Source organism: Felis catus, chromosome D1 (assembly GCF_018350175.1).
Source record: "Felis catus isolate Fca126 chromosome D1, F.catus_Fca126_mat1.0, whole genome shotgun sequence".
Lineage (NCBI taxonomy): Eukaryota > Metazoa > Chordata > Mammalia > Carnivora > Felidae > Felis > Felis catus.
The window spans coordinates 43,913,290-43,933,166 of NC_058377.1; the positions used below are offsets into that span (position 1 = coordinate 43,913,290).

The 19,877-nt window shown below is 35.6% G+C and overlaps 1 protein-coding gene across 2 annotated transcripts in view; it reads right to left on the reverse strand.

Annotated features, from left to right (window-relative positions):
- Positions 1-4,258: 4,258 nt before the first annotated feature.
- TYR (tyrosinase) overlaps positions 4,259-19,877 on the reverse strand; it is a 106,169-nt gene continuing 90,550 nt past the window's right edge. Inside the window, exons 4-6 of one of the 2 annotated variants that reach the window (XM_045038634.1) lie at positions 13,836-14,017; positions 5,975-6,045; positions 4,807-5,019 (exon numbers count right to left, since the gene is read on the reverse strand). In XM_045038634.1, coding sequence (XP_044894569.1) covers positions 4,933-5,019; positions 5,975-6,045; positions 13,836-14,017 — 340 coding nt within the window. In that variant the 3' untranslated portion in view covers positions 4,807-4,932. Of the gene's footprint in view, positions 5,020-5,974; positions 6,046-13,835; positions 14,018-19,877 lie in introns of both variants that reach the window. The other variant, XM_003992642.5, reaches the window with a different exon arrangement.

The following is a 19,877-nucleotide window of genomic DNA, read 5'->3' on the forward strand; positions in this document are numbered from 1 at the left end:
GCTAAATTACGTAAACTACTGAACAGACATATAAACCTAGGCAAAGTGTGTCTCCTATTTAAGTGTTCATTTCCTCATTTGAAAGCACAAATAATACTTATTCCCATATTGATGACATGAAGAATAAATGAGTTCACATATGTGAAGTGCTCAGTGAAGTTCTTGGAGCATCATAACTACTCACTACATTGCAACACCTTTGCTACTTATCTTTAAATAAGGAATTAGAGAGGCGCCAGGGTGGCTCAGTCAATTAAGCTTCAGATTTTGGATAAGGTCATGATCTCAAGGTTTATGAGTTCGAGCCCCATGTCGAGCTCTGTGCTGACAGCTCAGAGCCTGGAGCCTGCTTCGGATTCTGTGTCTCCCTCTCTCTCTCTGCCTCTCCTCTACTTGCGCATGCACTCGCTCTCAAAAATAAATAAATAAGAAATTAGAAATCACTACGATCATGATTATAAAACACACAGGCATTGGTATATTAACATGAAGTTATAAGTGATGAGGTTTTTGGGGGTGATAGTGGTGTCTGGAGCCAACAACCAAGAAAGAATTCTTGAAGACATCTTTTAGTGGAGATAGGTCATTTGATTAAAGCACTGGGACAGGACCCATGGCGGGAAGAGTTGCCCCAAGACCATGAGGAGAGACTGGTTATATGCTATGGAGTTGGGGGAGGTAACGTCCAGGGGAAGCTTCCAGTGCGATTTTCATATACGCAGAAAATCCTACGCAGGATTTTCATATCCTGGAAGACTCCCAGGATAGTGGAGGCCTAGCTATTGTCAAGCTAAGGTTGTTTGCCCTCTAGCAAAGCATTAGCATTAAGACAGTAGGGAGTTCCTGGAGAAATGCTTTACTCTGAGCCTCAAGTATTTGTCAGTGGGCTGCAGATTATAAAGAAATCTAGTTCTGTCTGCCATTTCCTTCTGCCTTGTTTTCCACATCACTACGGAGGGGTGATGTTGAGGCTCCAAGAAACAGTGTATACGTTTCGCGAGATTAGGCTGTTGATAAGATTGCCTTTTTCTTGTGATTTACTAAGATACTTGTAAATAGATGAAGAGTCAGGTCCTGCAGGACTATGATCTCTATCAGTTAACCATTTGTTTTTCCCCTTTCTTTTATTCTTGGGCAGCCAGGAGTGCCTGAGGAATATCACACCTGGGGGTCGGATGGGGTGTTTGCGGCCTGTCAGCTTGCCTTATGGTCCCTCATCAGTAAGAACGACTTCTTACATTTTGTTTAAGAAAAGAATTTATGGGAACGCCTGGGTGACCCAGTCGGTTAAGCCTAGGAATCTTGATTTTGACTGAGGTCATGACCTCAAGGTTTGGTTAGTGGCATCTAGCCTGAGCCCCATGTTGGTCTGTGTGCTGACAGCAGGGAGACTGCTCGAGATTCCCTCTCTGCCCCTCCCCTTCTCGCGCAAGCTCTCACACACTCTCTCAAATAAATATTAAAAACAAAAAAGAACTTATGAAACAGATAAACACAGGCTTGTACAGAGTATTAATAAGGATTCTGTTTCAAAGAAATGCATTCTTCCTATATAGTTTTAAAAAGCTGAATGATTTGAAAGCCATGAAGACCTCCCGCGTTTGCCATAGGCAATTTTATATTCATGATTGTACAAACTAGCCAATGCTTTTGAAAATAAGCAACATAAAGTTAAAACAAAAAACAAAAAACGTCTTCTACTTGCATTTCAGCAGCTTTCAGAAGGAGTCTAATCAGAAGGAGCATGGAACTTTGTTCTCCTGATGTGCCCTCCAAAATAGCACAGGCTAACAATAGGAGGCCCCAAAGAGGCCCTTTTTATGATGACAAAGAAAACTGCTCCTACAAATCAAAGCCCATATAAACAAGGAAAAGGCTATTTAAAACATTCACAATGAATGCCAGTTGTCAGCCTGCTAGAGACACTGCTTGAAATGACTTGTACCCATCACATATTTATTTCTACAGGTGGAGAATTATATATTTGACTTGTTGGAAAGGTTGGTTACTAAAAATACTCTTTTTTTTTAAATAAAACACAGAAAGAGGAACAAAAAGAGTGGCAGCTGCTTATTTCTTTGTAACAAAATGTGACTTGTAATGTAGCAATGGTGAAAGAGCAGAGCCAGAAATGAAGCAATTTATAAAAGCTACACTCTTAAACAATGCCACCGGATGTAATGTTGGTTAGAATTTAATGAACCTGCCAGGTATCTTCAAGTGTCAGTCAGGTAATTTTGGAACCTTATTGAGAAAACCAGACTGAGAATCACTGTGTGATATGGTGCTGCTGACACACAAGTAAATATGTGGCTCCTGTAGAGAAACAGAACGATGTTCTATGTTAAAATGCAGTGGTAGAGGAGGGAATTGTCTTGTGATACAGAAAAGAATGATTTTCTACAGATCGCTGTCAGTAACAATGAAAATTTCCAAGGTGGACTTTCATTCGAGGTACTTTGTAAAAATGATTAAAAATACCACCTGGACCAAAATTTTTGCCTTCAACTGAAACTACCTAAGTAATTTCTTTGTGTTCTGGGATTAGACAAAAGGCAAACAAAATTCCCTGTCACTGCCTCCTCACAATCTTCTGCAGACCATTATCCAAATTTCTTTTCCTGCTTTTTGTTCTTAGTTTTACTGGTTCCAATTCCCAACCAAATTGAATCTGGTCCTCAGATGCCATTGTTAATTTATTTTAAATGTTTTTTTTTTTTTTTTCCGGTAATGTACCAAGTTCAGGATAAAATCCCTTGTATTTACCCACTAGTCCCACAGACCCTCAGTGTCTAAGTAATAAGTATGCTGTTCCGTATCCCTTGCCTGACTTTTCTCTATGAAGCAGCTGAAATTAGACAAGCTAGTCAGCAAGTCTAAACAGTGGGAGTTAGAAGATAATATTACTCTATATAACTGAGTTTATTAACTATTAGTGATTTCTGAGAGTCAAAGACATTACCTCAGCAATAATTGTGAATTTCTATTTCTAAATGAAAATTAGTCGAGATCATTAAGTCAATGTGTATAATAGGCTGTTTTCTTGCTTTTCTTTGAAATCCAAATTGGGACTAAATAAAATGTAATGATTTAAAGTTATGTGATCTTGACTTTATGTCAGCTTTTTTCCTAGATAAAGGCATTTTTAAGAGCTCAAGGTTTTCAGTCCACTCATTTTTAAATGCATTCATAAACAATCTGAACACTATGCTTCCGACCTTCTAGGAATTGTAGAATATTTTAGTTGAAAGGTACCATACAGGTGAGCTTGTCTCCTTTCAAATGCTCCCCCCAGACATGTACGGGTTGAGGTGTCAGGACCAGGTAGTTTTCTGGGAGCCTGAATTAGACACGTCTGTCTTTAAAGCTTGGCATCTAGAGACAGTGAAAGATAGTGTTCAGAGATGAGATAGGAAATGCAAATTAAGTAGTAAAACCAAAGTCATATTGAAAATGCTGAGCAAACGTTAATTAGGCATAAGAGAAACAAAGAGATGGAGGTTATCAGTACAGTGCAAATGAGTTTGGATATCCAGTGAGAGTGGAAATTAGAATCTGGTGACATATGAAATACTGTGGAAGAATCACAGGAACTTTTTATAGAGAATGCTTGACCTTGTTTCTGAATGGGGAATTCAGAGTCCTGAGCCAATTTAAATAGGTATTACTATAAACTTAATACTTAAATTCTCTTTATAGAATTCAAGTTGCATTAGCCATCCAGCCTATATGTGAAGAACTATAGTGACAACTACTTATTATTTCCTAAGGATGTCCCTTTTGGTTGTGGAAAGCTCTGAATACTGGACAGTTTTTCCTTTTATTGAACTAGAATGGTCCCCTGTAACTTCCACCAGCTGGACCTTGTCTTTTATGCTATGTATGCATAGCTATAATAGAAATGTAGTATCAACTGTACTATTTTTAGAAATTCAGTGAGACCCAAAAATTCAAGCAGCAGGATTATCTGCATATCCTAATTTAGGGTCTTAATAGCCAATAGAAACAAGTCTTATTTTATTAGAACTGCAGCCAGGCAATTCACATAATGGTTCTCAAACTTCAAATGTTTCCTAGCATTTTAAATATTGTCTAATAAAATTCTTAGAAGATAAAAAAAAAAGCTTTTAATAGGGTTATCACCATGATCAGCATAGTTAATGAGTACATCTTGGGACAGGAACTTAGCCATATTTGTTGTAGGGGTGGGGCCTTTATTTTCAGTGAATCATCGAACACATATTCAGAACTATGGAAGGAAAGAGCTAAAGGTTGTTGTTTATTTGAAGTTCCTAATACATTTTGGAGCAAGAATGTAAAATATAAAAGAAACATGCTTTCTGAGGAAAACAAAAATGTACTTCCCAAGCTCAAAGGAGTCAGTTTATGTCAATTTGTTACCATTTTATTAAAATCAAAGAAAGAAGACAATAAAAAAGAAACATTTCATTAAACAATCAGGAGGAAAAATCAAAATTATTCCCACGTTTTTATGAGAGCACTTTCATTCAGATACAAGTAGCAGTTACTCATTACCAAATGGCATCCTTTTGTTAGAGATATGGGTTTGAGGAAAACTGTCAAAGGGATGATCAAAAAGGCAGTGAGGCAAGCACAGGTGTATTCTCCCTGAATTGGAGGAGGGGTACCTTTTGTATTAGATGGCAATTCTGGTAACAGTCTTCACAAACCAATACCGGGGACTGCTCTTGGAACATCCCCTGGGGACTTGAACATCATTTGAGTTAAAGTGAGGTCAGCCTTGTTGGCCCTACTCTATTGCCTAAGCTTTTTATACATGAGTCTGATACAACAAACTGTGGTAATCCTCCTTTTCCATGAGGAGGGGCTGTCTTTCTTCACGGAGCTGCTTTCTTTTGCGACGACACAATAGGCTAGTGAGCCTTCCCAGCACAGCCGTGAGGACAGAGCCTACCACAGCAGCCCCAATGAGCCATGGCCAGATCCGACTTGCTTGTTCCAAGAAGGGCTTAATGTAATCTTGAAAAATGTCCCGTTCTGAAACAGAAACATATCCCAGTGTTTTTACTGTTGTCATCATCAGCATCAGCATCATCATTAACATCATCATCATCATTATCATTAATTATCCTTTCAGAGTACTGTGGAGTCAGACACTTAGGTTTGAATGTCAGCTCTGCTACTTAGTGGCTATAAGAGCTCAGAAAATTCACACCTAATACTCCTAAACCTTCGTTTCTTTATCAGGAAGGCAGGAACATAATACCACCTTGCTGGAATGTTTTAAAGTTGATTGATAACAATTAATCAACTGATCTGTAATTTATGCAGTGCCTACAACCAAGTCAACTATTGTAATTTTTAGTTCTTTATTCTGATATTTGCTTCCATATTTCAAAATAATAGGCAAATATTACCATCTTTTAATTCATCAAGTTTATATCTGGAGTTCTTCATATAGAAGTAATGATTCTTGTTATCTTACAACTCCCCTTTTCTTCCCTAAGTCTTTTTGGCATAATAACATCATGATTTGGGGTGAAATCCACATCTTGGATTTTCATTAGTTTTAATTTTTTTAATGTTTATTTATTTTTGAGACAGAGAGAGAAAAAGAAAGAGAGAGACAGCGCAAGTTGGGGAGGGGCAGATAGAGAGAGAGGAAGACATGGAAACCTAAGCAGTCTCCAGGCTCTGAGCTGTCAGCACAGAGCCCAATATGGGGCTTAAATCCACAAGCTGTGAGATTATGACCTGAGCTGAAGTCGGATGCTTACCTGACTGAGCCACCCAGGCGCCCCTTCGTTAGTTTTAGTATATAAATAATATTCACAGTGGAATGGTTACATTTCCTTATGTTATTTTTCCCTTGTAGTTAATAATTTATTGTATCCTTTTGGTTGATTTAAAAACACCTATCACTATTTATAAAAGACTCCAAGATATTCCTATTCATTTTGTATACAAAGAAGAGAGTGCATCTTAGGCTTACCTTGAAGCAAATGATGTCTATGTGACTCAAGTCTTGTGCGAAAGCAATATATGTAACTTTGGGGCATTTTCCTTAAAAAGAAAAAAAATGTATCTTTTCCTTTTTCCTTTTTTCTTTTTGCTTAGTGGTAATGCAGATAGTGTGTTGAGCCATCATGGACCATGTGGTCCAGATTAAGCCCTAGGTCTTGTGGAAACAAGAAAGAAGAGCTCCGGACCCTGGAATTATGGAGCTGATATTCAACAACACACCAAAAATGCCATTTGAGCAATAAATAAAGTAACTTATTTAAGCCATAGGTCTTTGAACCTGCATCTGCTCTCAATCCCTACCTTCCCACCCTCGCTGATGCAGGAACTATAACATTCTTTGAAAACTCTTTCCTTGGTCATAGTTGATTGGTACATGGTAGACCACTGACTCAAGATGGGCCAATCAGAATCACTTCTCAGAATTTACTGTGCTGCAGTTGCCAGGTGTCTTGGGAACTGATGACAGCCTGACTTCTCAACCTGTAGAAGACAGGATGAACGCACTCCAAGAAATAGAGATGAGAGAGAATGGGAGAGACAGTGAGAGGGACAAAGGGACAGAGAGACAGAGAGTCTTTAGGGCTTTTAGTTCCCTGGTTCCTGCTCTTCCTCAGTCTCAGCTGCATTTCTGCCTTTCCCAGAGTTTGAGTGTTCATCCCTCCTTGGATTTTTTTAAACCAAAAAATACCTTTATTTTTTAATCTAATCTCATTCCTATGGAGTTTATGCCATTTGCATTTTTGAAAGTCCTGATTATTGTAGTGGACATATAATTAACTTTTTTGAATAAAAGATGGAGTAGAAACCTCAGGAAATTTTGGAATTGCAACTACAGTAAAACCTTCTATTATGAGTAACTTGTTCTGCTAGTGATCTGCAAGATGAGCAAACATTTGTAATAAATTTTCACTTGATAAATGAGTGATATCTTACAATATGAGTATGTGATGCTGAATGTCGTATGATCACAACTGAGCCAATGGTTCTTGAAATGCACTTTGATATACAAGTGCTTTGGATGACAAGCGTGTTTCCAGAATGAATTATGCTCGCAAACCAAGGTTTTATGTATATGTAAACTCCATGTATAATAAAAATGAGATTCACAAACCAATGAGAAAAGAAATGTTTATTTAATAACGTATCTTGGAAATCATGGGTAGCAACATGAAATAAAATTTAAAATGATTCAGAATGTTCAGAATGGTTAAAATAGGAATGTTCTTTTTTATTTAATAGGATTAAAACCCTGTCCATTTCTCCTTCTGTCCTGGACACCATCTTTTTGCCAGCTGTCACTAAGTTACCTCTAAAATTCCTAGAACTCATTAAGCCTAATTTGAACAGTGATGCAATTTAGAGTTTCTCTTCATCAGGAAGGGACAACAACTTACAAAGGATAAACATTACCAAATACATTATATAAAATATTTAGAACTTTGACATTTAAATCTAAGCAATGAAAGCAAAAAAGCTAAAATTAAAAAGAAATATCAAAAAGTTACTGTTTTCAATATATTTAAAATTATTTAGAAAATGGGACTCCAAATGCCTGGCTTATATTGCTAGTAGTCACTTCAATATATAAAGTATGTTTAAAATGTCTAGCAAAATGCAGGGTACATAGAGATTCCATAATAAATATGATTTCCTCTATTTCAGGCTCAGCTCAAGTCACAATTTTAAAGTACTATTTCTTTGTGCTGCTCTTCAGCCTCTCTTAAAATTTCTCTACTTCAGTTCACTCTAAGTGGTCTCAATTTTTACTGCCACCAATGGACTTCTTTGAAACACTCTTTGTATTTCTCAATGGCTCTAAACTAAAATTCAGACTTTCTTTCTCAGCTACTTGCTTTGGAACCCAAAGAGTACACCTTTAAATTATTTTTTATATCATAATTGTTCTATCTTGGGCTACCTAAATTAGCCTTTGGTAAAATGCCTTGCACATAGAAAGAAATTTATAACTGTTAATGATTGTTGTTATTCCATAATAATTTCAACAATATTTCAGTTGAACCAACTTCTAATAAGAGCTTTCTCTCTCAAAACTGCTTTGATTACTGATTCAAGTCAGCTCTCTTTTGGATTCTCAGACTATTTCTTTCTTTGCTCACTTGTGACACTTGGCACCATTGTCTATGTGTTGTAATTATTTATATGTATTATATGTATTTTCAGGCTTAATCATAAGTTCTTGAGAGGCAAGTATTATGTCTTGTTTTATCTTTCATTCTTTTATTCATTCTTTCATTCATTCATTCATACAGCAAATATTCATTGAGACACATTACATGCCAAGTGGTGGTCTTGGCACTGTAAGTTAAAAGATAAACAAGTAGAATCCCTGGCCTGAAGGAAACCATAACTGGAAGAGGAGAGTAGCAAGTAAATAAATTATTTCAAGAGTGATGTTGTAATGATGGAAGTAACCAAAAGATACAATGGAATCATGGTGGAAAGAACTCATATCTGTCTGGGGAGTCAAGGGTGGCCTCCCAGAAGACTATCATGCATGTGCTGTATGTGATGCTTGCTGCATGTGATGCAAGCCATCATGACGGCACATGATGGCAAGCCATCCCAGGAAAAAAGGAACAGTATGCACTGATGTATACACATAGGCAAGCATGGCTACTGAACACATTTGTGAGTGATAGAAGCCTCATTGTCAAATCTCAACTGCAGAATGGGACACTCTAGTTACCGTCATTGTGTCTCCTCCTCTCATTTTTAACATCAAATGTTAAGGTCTTTTGGGATATATTGGGATAAGGCAGCTCTCGATAGAGCAGTATCATACAGAAAGCAGGATCGCATTTTCCAACAGCATTAAGGACACAGCCTTTTATTGCCAAAGCTTTTTGTTCTCGCCTTTTAATCAGTTATGCATGCAAACAAAATCACCTGCTGCTCGATTTTTAAAAGCATCACTAAATTCGATTATAAGAGAAAATGTTTGACAAATGCCAGACCTCAGCTGCCTTTTGCAGAAAACACTTAAGTAATTACAAACATGAGTACTTGAATGATGAATAATAAACTTCTTGAACTAAATTACATGAAGCAGTTTTTTAAAATTTTTTTTAGTAGGCCTAAAGTTTAGCAATAAATAAGAATAAATTTTAAACTCCTTGAATGTACAACAGAAGCAATAGAATAATTCATAAACAAGAAAACAGGCAGTTGCTATTGTTGATTTTAAAGCCAAACTTTTCTAAAATTAATGGTATATATCCATAGCTGTATGAAAAGTACCCTAAACAGATACAACATCTCAAATCAACTTTATTTTTTTAAATATTTAAGTAGAAATAAATAATAAATAGCTAAATCCCCTAATGTGACTTTTTGAGCCCCCCTCCCTTCTTTCCTCTGATGGATTTTGTTGCCTTTTCAGTAAAAAGTACCCATTTGGACTACAGAGAAGGAACCATGAGATGGAACATAATATACAAGACATATAGGGACTAAAGAGGACCCTGTCTAGTGTGGCATAATGGGGGAGAAAATTAGTTTGGGATTCAGTATTAGCCACTTAGTTGCTTGATGACTTAGAATTTGCCACTTTATCTTTCTGTTCTCAATTTACTTGCAAAACAAAATAAAAATCACTACTACATAAGATTGTGAAGATTAGCAGAGATAATAATTTACCTGCTGATGTCTGTAACTTATATCCTATTACTATCTGCAGGCCAGAATGTCTGTCTGTTTTCTTTCTTTCTTTCTTTCTTTCTTTCTTTCTTTCTTTCTTTCTTTCTTTCTTTCTTTCTTTCTTTCTTTCTTTCTTTCTTTCTTTCTTTCTTTCTTTCTTTCTTTCTTTCTTTCTTTCTTTCTTCTTTCTTTCTTTCTTTCTTTCTTTCTTTCTTTCTTTCTTTCTTTTCTTTCTTTCTTTCTTTCTTTCTTTCTTTCTTTCTTTCTTTCTTTCTTTCTTTCTTTCTTTCTTTCTTTCTTTCTTTCTTTCTTTCTTTCTTTCTTTCTTTCTTTTTCTTTCTTCCTTTCTTTCATTTATTCGTCTTTGAGAGGCAGAGAGACAGCATTGAGCAGGGGAGGGGAAGAGAGAGAGACACACAGAATCCAAAGCAGTCTCCGGCTCCCAGCTGCCAGCACAGAGCCCGACGCGGGGCCTGAACCCATGAACCATGAGATCATGACCTGAGTTGAAGTAGGACACTTAACCAACTGAGCCACCCAGGTGCCCCCAGAATGTCTTCTGAGTTTCAAGGCCAACCAACTGCCCCAGAGACATATTTACCCTGATGTCTCCTATCATCCCATTTCACTGCATAACAAATGCAGACATGAGATTCCCACCATGTCTGGCCTCGCTCTTACTGATACTGTCTCAGTGACAGTATCACCATGCATCATATTCACAGGCCAGAAAGCTTAAAGGCATCCCTAACATCTCCTTCTTTCTCACCTCCTATGATTCATATGAATCCATGATTATCACCTTGGAATCATTTTCCAAGTTCTGTACATTTTATAAATTCAAAATAATATCAAATTCTTTCATGTTTTCTGCCAACCTACCTACCTCTTGGACTCTTGTAATAGCATCTTCACCACCTTCCCTGAATGTGCTTTGCAACTGCTACAAAATGCCCTACATACTGCAGTAACAGTAATCTTTAGAAAACTCAAGACAATCTGTTTAAAATTTATCAATGGCTTCTGTTATTTTAGCACTATGGCCAAAATCTGCAATCAAGACCCCCCCTCTTTTCAACTAATCACTTCTCCCTTTCATGCCGATATCTTCTGAAATATCACTTCATTGACCTCTAGATATAGGTATATCTCCAAATAAATAAGTCATTAGGTAAGTAGTTGTTTAAGGTCTTCCATTAGTACGTAGACTCCATAAAGATAGAGACTATGTTGTTTACCACTGTATCCATTGTATGTAAGAACATGCTTTGTTCAAAGTAGTTATTAAATGTATGTAGAAAGAATAAATAAATCAAAAAACACCACCTAGAAAATACCTAGTGTGATCTTGAAATATGTTAAAAATACATGTCTAAAAATGACCTGAGTATTAAGAGGGCTGACATTTTTCTAGCAAGCTTTACTTATATTGGTTAAGAGATATTACCTTTCATGACCAATATCACTTGTACTCAGATTGATTCATTTATTTCACCCCAATAACCAGATATCATTTGATATTTAAACTAGAGAAGCTTGAGAGATATCAATTCTAATCTTGTAGAGTACAAGGTCAAGGTGGAGTGGGGAAAGATTCATACATAAAAAATTACCATGTAACTCTAATAAAGGAATGATTAAACATGACTACATATATGCATAAAATGATTTAATACCTGAGAGTTTGACAAATTGATAAACAGGATCAAAATTTAGCCAGAGAGAACAGCATGTTTAAAAGCATGAGCCCATGAAAGAATATGGCATATTTTGGAAATGGAAATCATAAAATGCTAAGTGGTGAATCTTTGAAAAGCCATTACAAATATGGTTCTTTCTTTATGTATGGTGGGGTGTTTATAGATGGAAGGGAAAACATGTTACTTGAGACTGTCTTTTTTTTTTTTTTTGACTTGCAGAAAGCCCTCCCCTTACCACATCTCTGCTCTTTGCAAAATTCCCCATTCTCAGTGATCTTAAGGTTTTGAAATAACTGATTTCCAAAGCCAGCCATTTTAGTATTCCTTCCATTGCCTGTGATTTTCAGATAAATCAAAACAGGTTAATCAAAGCCATATTTGTTCAACTAGTGATCCCCAAAGGGCAGGTAAATGTTGATAAAATATAGGTTCTCCTGGTAGCCCTAAATTGTGGTTCTGCTATGCCACATACTAGCTAGATGGACTTGGACAAGTTATTTATATTCTTTAGGCTTCTGTTTTCTCATCTGAATAGGAAAAAAGAAATAATAGTACCTAATTCATAGGCTAGTTATGAAGTTTAAATAATGCACACAGCACACCTAAAAGAGTTTCTGGCACATAAAAAATACTCAGTATGTGTTAGCTATTATTAAATGATTTCATTTCTTTCCTCAGGGTAATTTTCCATTGCCTATACTACTCAAATAGGAGAATTTAGCATTCTGTAAATAAACTGTACATTCTCCACCTCTATTTTTCTTGTTATTATCTTCATTTATAGTATTCTCTGCCCTGTTCATCCTTCAAGGTCTTGTCTTTCTCCTTGAGTTATTCAGGGAGTTATTCAACTCAATAGCTTGAGTTATTCAGAAGTCATTGCTTTCTCCTCTGTGCTCCTCTGTTGGATTTTGTTTATGACTTTTTTGCTGCACTTAACACAGACTGATGTTTTGTACTTTCTTGCACAATTGCCTGACTTCCACATTGAATTTAGAGCTCCTTGAAGTTTGGAACTATGTCAGTCCTTTATGTCCTTAGAATCTAGCACAAGAGGTAGGAAGTTGGTAAATGTCATTAATATGTTTAATTTACTTGTTTTATGAATTATAATTTTTATGAATTATCAATGAATATAATGAAACATCACTGCTTATTGAATACCCTTTACTCACAAGCCATATGTTATTGTTTTTTGTTTTGTTTTGTTTTTCTACTGTTTTTGGATGTTGATACTCTTGTGTTAGAGTAGAAGCATAGTGTAGTGAAATGAAGAGAGGGCCTTACAGTATTGAAATCTGCCTCCTCCACATATTGGTGTCTAATATTGGGAAAGTCATTTAAACTCTCACAGTATCAGTGGGATCACCTATTACTAGAGATACTAATACTAACCCTAATGTATGATTGATTAGTAACACATGTGCGAGATCTGCATGTAGCGGGTTCTTGGGTGGGGGAAGACATTGTTACCTGTACCACATTTATTAGGAAGATATTGATATTTCTACTCAGGAAGATTATTTAAAGCCCAAATATAATTATCATCTTAGAGTTTTATATTATTAGGTTAATCATGGTCATAGCAATTATCATTTTAATCATTCTTTCTTCTTCTTTTTCCTCCTCCTGACTTTCCTCCTCCTCTTCTTCCTCCTCATCCTCCTTCTTCTTCTTTCTCTTATTGTTGTTGTTATTATTATTATTGTTATTATTAATTAGGCTTAAAATTAAAACATCCACAAGTTTTCTTGGTAATTTTTTAAATTTATTTATTTACTTATTTATTATTTTGGAAAGAGAGAAAGAGTGTGTGTGCAAGCAGGGGAAGGGCAGAGGGGCCGGGGGGAGAGAGAGAGAGAGAGGGAGAGAGAGAGAGAGAGAGAGAGAATATCCCAAGCAGGCTCCGAGCTGAGCATAGATCAGTACAGGGCTTGATGCCACGACCATGAAATCATGAGCCAAAATCAAGAGTCAGACACTGAACCAACAAAGCTGCCCATGCTTCCCTAAAACTACAAGATATTTATCTTTTGTCACACCACACTGGACTCTTTAATACATCATATTCATTTAATTATCACAATATCTCTTTGAAGTATTCTGACCCCAATATTTCAGGTTAAAAAACTGAGATTCATAGAGTGAAGAAAAATTTCCAAGGTCACCTTACAGTCAGCTGATAGAGTCATGTCTTAAACCCTCTTTTTCCTTTCTGATTTTAATTGTAATGTTCTTTCCACGGCTGCCATATGCAAAATGCCCTATATTAAGCAGAATAGATGTGAATTTAAAGATCCTTGCAACTTAGTTCATGTAATAATAAATTAATGATAAATTAAGGTTTGTAGTATGCTTTCCCAATTTAAAGGCTTTGGGGATAGCATTGTAAAAACAAAAGGTTATATAGTCCCTCAAAAGATATTGGTCACACAAGATTCATCATTTCATATGAAAGAAATTAAACTTTACCTGAATCTTGTAGGTTGCTATAGTCATAGCCCAGATCTCTGGATGAAATAAAGAAATCACCATTTCTGTATAGAGGTATAAAAGGAACCATGTAGGACTCCCGGTTGTGTCCAATGGGTGCATTGGCTTCTGGATACACTTCTTGAAGAGGATGGTGCCTTCGGAGCCATTGTTCAAAAATACTGTAGAGGAAAGGATTATTCAGACTCAGAAACATGTTTATAAGAGAAATATTTATAATTCTTAAAGTAAAATAACCAGCATATCTTAAAATTCCAAGACATGGAAGGATGCCAAATATATTTTTTATGCTTTGAAAATATTTTGTAAAGCACTAATTCATTCTGTCAGCCCCTGATGAAGCTCACTCACTTGAAAGAAATATGAGAGGGTAACTATGGAAAGGGAATTTCTTAGGTAAGTGAACTTTACATGACAAGTTTAGACCTTTCAGAATGCTGCAGAACAAGGGTAATTACTGGTTGAATGACAACTGAATCAGAGTTGTAAATTAAATATGTTTCTTGTTTCAAAGAAAGTTAGCCTAAAGAAAGAACACATAAAACTAAGTTGGAATCAGTACTAAAATTTGTTTTTTTGTTTGTTTATTTTTTGCTTTTTGTTTTTTGGTCATGGCAGGGGACTTTCAATTATTTCAACCATCTTGTTCTGTTTGGCGAAGTGTATGCTTAATGAGACTTGGGGTGAGAAAGAGCTTATCTCCCATAATGAAGACTAAAAATACCTGGACTTGGCTTTCCATCTTCCCCTGAAGCTAGAGTATGACCATATGATTCATACTCAATCATATATTCATCCAAGACTTTGAAACAGAAGATAGTGACATACAGAAGCACGGACAATGACAAATTATTCTGGTAGTGGGAAGACAATTGTGATAACAACATCTAATTTTTAGGGATTATAAGACCAGAAGTACCAGGAAAGGAATATCCTGTGTTCTATAGCATGGTTTTAGCAGATTTCTTGGCTGCTACTCCCCTCTTCCTTTGTTCCCACTCATTTCTGAACCTGCTTCTTCATGATTTCCTGAGCTATCCAATATCTTCTTAGCAAATTCTTTTTCTGTTTAAATCAACCAGAGTTAGTCTCTTGTGTGCAATTAAAAATTATGACAGAACAAAAGATAAACAATTAAGAGATTAAAAAGATTGAGTAAGAACAAAGTAGAAACTTAACCTATGGAAGAATTTATAGTGTATCATTAAAAGTGTGACAAAGAGAATGGCTTTGTATTATCAGGCTATATAATAGAAGGAAGGACACAAGACCTAAAGTCAGAGAACTCCCTTTAAGGCCTAGCTCTGTGTTTTAAAAGCTGTATATCTCTAAGCAAATCACTAAAGTTCTTGGAGATCTAGCCTTTTCGTCCTTAAATGAAAGCAGAAATATTTGCCCTATTTCCAAAGGGATTATCCAATGTGATAATATTTATGGAAGTACTAAATAACTAAGCTATTGTTACTTAGCTATAAAACTTGTGCCAGGAGATAAAAAGTTAGTGCATTGTCCTGGCGATGGCGTCTAAAAAGGAAAGTGATAATGCTTCAAACAAACAAAAATTGAAAAAAAAAATGGAAATAAAGAAGAAAATAATGATGCAGAATGGCAGTTCATTTTTTCCACACTGGAAAATAGTTCTATTTGTTTAGAGTATCTGGACTTCAAATGCTAGTTGTGGTTAAAGTTGGCTTTTAATTGTGAATTAACCAAGGGATCAGCAGGTCACTGATAAATAATGAAAATCTGGTCCACAAATACCAAATGATCTCTAAATAGCTCAACTACTAAATAAGTTTATTCAGTATTTATTATGTGTCAAAGTTTGGAGCAGCAAGAGCCTACATAAAAAACTGAGTCCCATGGGTTATGACAAGGGAAATTTGTAAAAGTTTCTTAATTTGTTTGATTTTCCTTTTCTTCATCTGTGAAATGGGAATAATATTTATGGATTAATTAGTATAACATAAGTAAGATGTACATTTAATTGCTTAACAAATGGTAAGTAGAAACCATCTTCATCCTCATCCTCTTCTTCCTCTTCTCCCTCCTCCTCATTATTAACTTTATACTGGAAGAACTTTACAATTAGCGAGAGACCTGAGACATACTATAACAGAAATGCCAAAGCCATGTACATTTGAGCTGGGTCTTTTTAAGAAAGGTTATGATTCTGACAGGCAGGAATGAAAAAGGAGAAGATATGGGAAGATTGGCTTTTCTGTGTGTGCCTTCTCAACTAAAGAAATTTGGAATTGGCTTAACGAATAAGGCCCAAATTCTATTCAAGACCTAAAATTTTATGAATCAGCTTTTTTTTGTTTTAAATTCTGCAGTTTTTTCCTTGCATGAAAGCATTACTTATTCATTATTTACAATTCAGAAAACATAAATGGGCAAAAATGAGAGAAGAAAAAAATTCATATAATTGCTTCGTATTTTGTTGTATCTAGTTTATAAAATGTGCATATATGTACATATATATTTTAACGAAAACGAGAATTGTATTATAACATTTTAAAAGGTATTTTATTTGTATTAAGCAATATTTAATGTTTAAACAATATTTAAACACGCTTACACAATGTTTACCTGCTTTTCAACTGGCAAATCTATTTTTTTTTAATGAGAAGGAGGCTTTTTGATCCAATTAATCTCTCCCCCATCCCTATTAAACTTTGATTGCAAAAGAGCCCAATATCCAATGAGCTACCAGGTAAGGGCTTGAGGCAAAGATTGTGCCTTTTGTTAATTGAGAAAAATTACTACTGTAGTTCAGCTTATAAATAATCTTTTTTTTCCTGCCGAGAAATAAAAATTCTTCACTAGGTAGGACAAGGACATCAATTCTTAGCACCAAAAGATTTAATGGATAAAACCATTAATGTGCTCACCCACCTTATCAACCTTTTAAAATGAAGGTATTAATCTCGATTAGATTCTTCATCGGTGGTACTCATCTTCAGTTAATTTCATCAAACCATGTCTAAAATGACTCACATTGGAATTCTGATGCTTAGGTTAGATAATCACACTGCCATTTTCAGAAGACCTTATCTTCCTACCAAAGATTTATATCAACTATATCTAGAAAGTTTTCTAGAATTAGGAAAAGGTACAGATGATCATGGATACAAACAAGAAAGGATATGTTTTATGTATAAAAGTAACATGAGATTTCTGGTTTCAAGTCTGACATGTAAAAACCCTGGGCACTCCCATCCTCTTGTCTAGCAAGAAAAAGCTAGGCAAGTGGAAAATCCACAACTTTTCTTGGGCCAAGAGAGAATGAAGTCACTGGACAAACTGTCACCCCAAAGCTGCATAGATGACTGCAGAGAAGTACCATTATGAAATAAGCCCTCAGCCTTCTCCATAACAAACCTGTTTAATTCAGAAGAAATGATGACCAAAGTCCTATCCCAGCTAGAGGAAGGGGATTCCAGCTTTTCTGTCTCATTTAAGGGGAAATAAAACATAGGCTACATTGGCCAGAGTTTCAAGGAATAAATTGGGAATGCTGTAACCAAAGAAACAGGAAACAGGGAAAGAAAAGCTATACCATTGGAGAAACACTCATGAAGGTCACAGCCCCAAGACACTGGCCAAGTAAAAGACTGATTTTAATCACATTATTTTAGAACACAACCTATGCTCCCACCTTAATACTTTACCATGAATCAACAGAGCTCCAGTATCATGACAGAGATTACAGCTTAAAGAGCTACAAGACAGACAGTATCTGAGGAATAGTATACAGGAAAGCCCAAACTCAAGAGTGAGGACAAGAACGAAGACCTATGGAAATTTAAAGCCTCCAGCACCTACAGCTGCAGTTAAACACAGCCCAACTCCTTGCCAGATTAACATAAATCCTTACATTAAAGGCCTGTCTACCTCAGTTCCTATCACTCAATAAAATATATCTGACTTTCAATAAAAAATTACGGCATGCCAAAAGGCAAGAAAATAACAACCTGAAGAGACAAAGCAATCAAAGCAAAGTAAACCCTAACTGAGATATGAGATAGGTATTGGAATTATCACATAGGGAATTTAAATAGTTATGAATAATATATTAAGGGCTGTAACAAGACAAGTAACGGACGTGCAAGAACAGATGGATGGTGAAGCAGAGAGGTGGAAAGACTCTAAGGAAGATTCACAGGAAATGCTAGAAAAAAAAACAATGTAACAGAAAGGAAAAATGCCTTTTAATGTGCTCATCAATGGAGTTGACACGGCTAAAGAAAGAATCAGTGAGCTTGAAGATAGAAACTTCCCAAACTAGAATGCAAAGTGAAAAAAAAGAATGGGGAAAAAAATCAACAGCTGTGTGAACATTTCAAAGAGGTAACATACATGCAATTGGAATAACAGAAGGAAAATAAAAAGTGAATAGAGCAGAAGAAATATTCTTCAATAAAAGGAACCAGAGGAACCCACTGATATCACTCCCAATGGCCAAAACTGGAAAAATTTCAGCCACAGAATAAATAAAGTAGTATTAGGTTATAACCCAAGGTATAAAATAAATATAGATGACTCCATGATGATATAAATTAATGAATACATAATTTATATCATGGGGAAATACATAAGTCTACCATGCAGAAAAATGTTGAATAATTAAAATAGGTACACTGAATACATAATGCAGGTGGCATGTAATTCCTTAAGTCAGTTTATATAATAGTCATCTAATATACCTGCAAAATATTCTTGAGATAAACATGAAATATATGTTTTACAAGGCATGTAATGCAACTGAAAGTATATTTTATCTATCAATAAACCTCTAGTATACTGAACATAAAACAAAACAAAACGAAGTTTGAAAACCTGTCACAGACAAGAGGAGCCTAAGAGACATGATGATTAAATATAATGCGGTGTCCTATGTGGGATCCGGAAACAAAAAAATATATATTAAATAACTATTAAGTAATCTTAATAAAGTATGGACTTTGGTTAATAATGGATCAATATTATTTCACTAACTGTGACAAATATTCCATACTAATGTAAGATATTAAAAATAGGGGAAAATAGATGAGGAGTATAGTTGAACTTTGTTCTATCTTTGTAACATTTTTTATAAATAGAAAACTGTTTTAAAACAAGAGTTTATTTTTTAAAAATACAACTAACAAGAAAACCTTAATGGAGATGGATATTTAGGAACAGATTTACTTTAGTACCACCACCACAGCAACAAAAAAGTAACATATACCTGTATAATAGAAGACTTCTTCATTCATTTATTCATCTATTTTAGAGAGAGATGAATATGTATATTTTGAGCATCTATAACAAACTGACTCTGTGCAGGGTATAAAATTCCCCAAATTACTTTGGGTGAAGTTCTCCATCCTTGTGGTATTTAGAGTCTAGGGGTGGAGATAGATTTTAACCAGTAATTTAAAAAATAAATCAATAATTACAGACTGGAAAATAGTATGAAGCAGGCCACATGGTAACAAGATTTAATGAGGAGACCTCATTTGGTCTTTAGTCTCTGGGAAAGCCTTTGATAGTCTGTTAACCAAGAGCTGAAGAATGCATATTTAGAGAAATGGTGGAAAGTTTCTGAAGACTAGAAGGGGATTTGCCAAGGACTTTTAGTGAAAAGTACATAGCAAGTCCCAGGCACTGGCTGATATGTATATGGAGAGGAGGGAGAAAATAGTTTGCGATCAGGTTAGAGAGGTAAGTGGGGAGCAAATCATGAAGAGCAGTAGAAGGCATGTGAGAAATATTTGTATTTTTTCCTATGAGTGGCAAGAAGTCACTGTTTGTATGTGTGTGGGGGCAGGGGTAGGTATAACATGAACAGATTGTCATTTAGAATTTTAAAAAAAAATTTTTATTCATTTTTGAGAGACAAGAAACAGGCAAAATGTGAGTGGGGGAGGCTCAGAGAGAGAGAGTTAGGCACAGAATCTGAAGCAGGCTCCAGGCTCTGAGCTATTAGCACAGAGCCTGATGCAGGGCTTGAACCCATGAACCATGAGATCATTA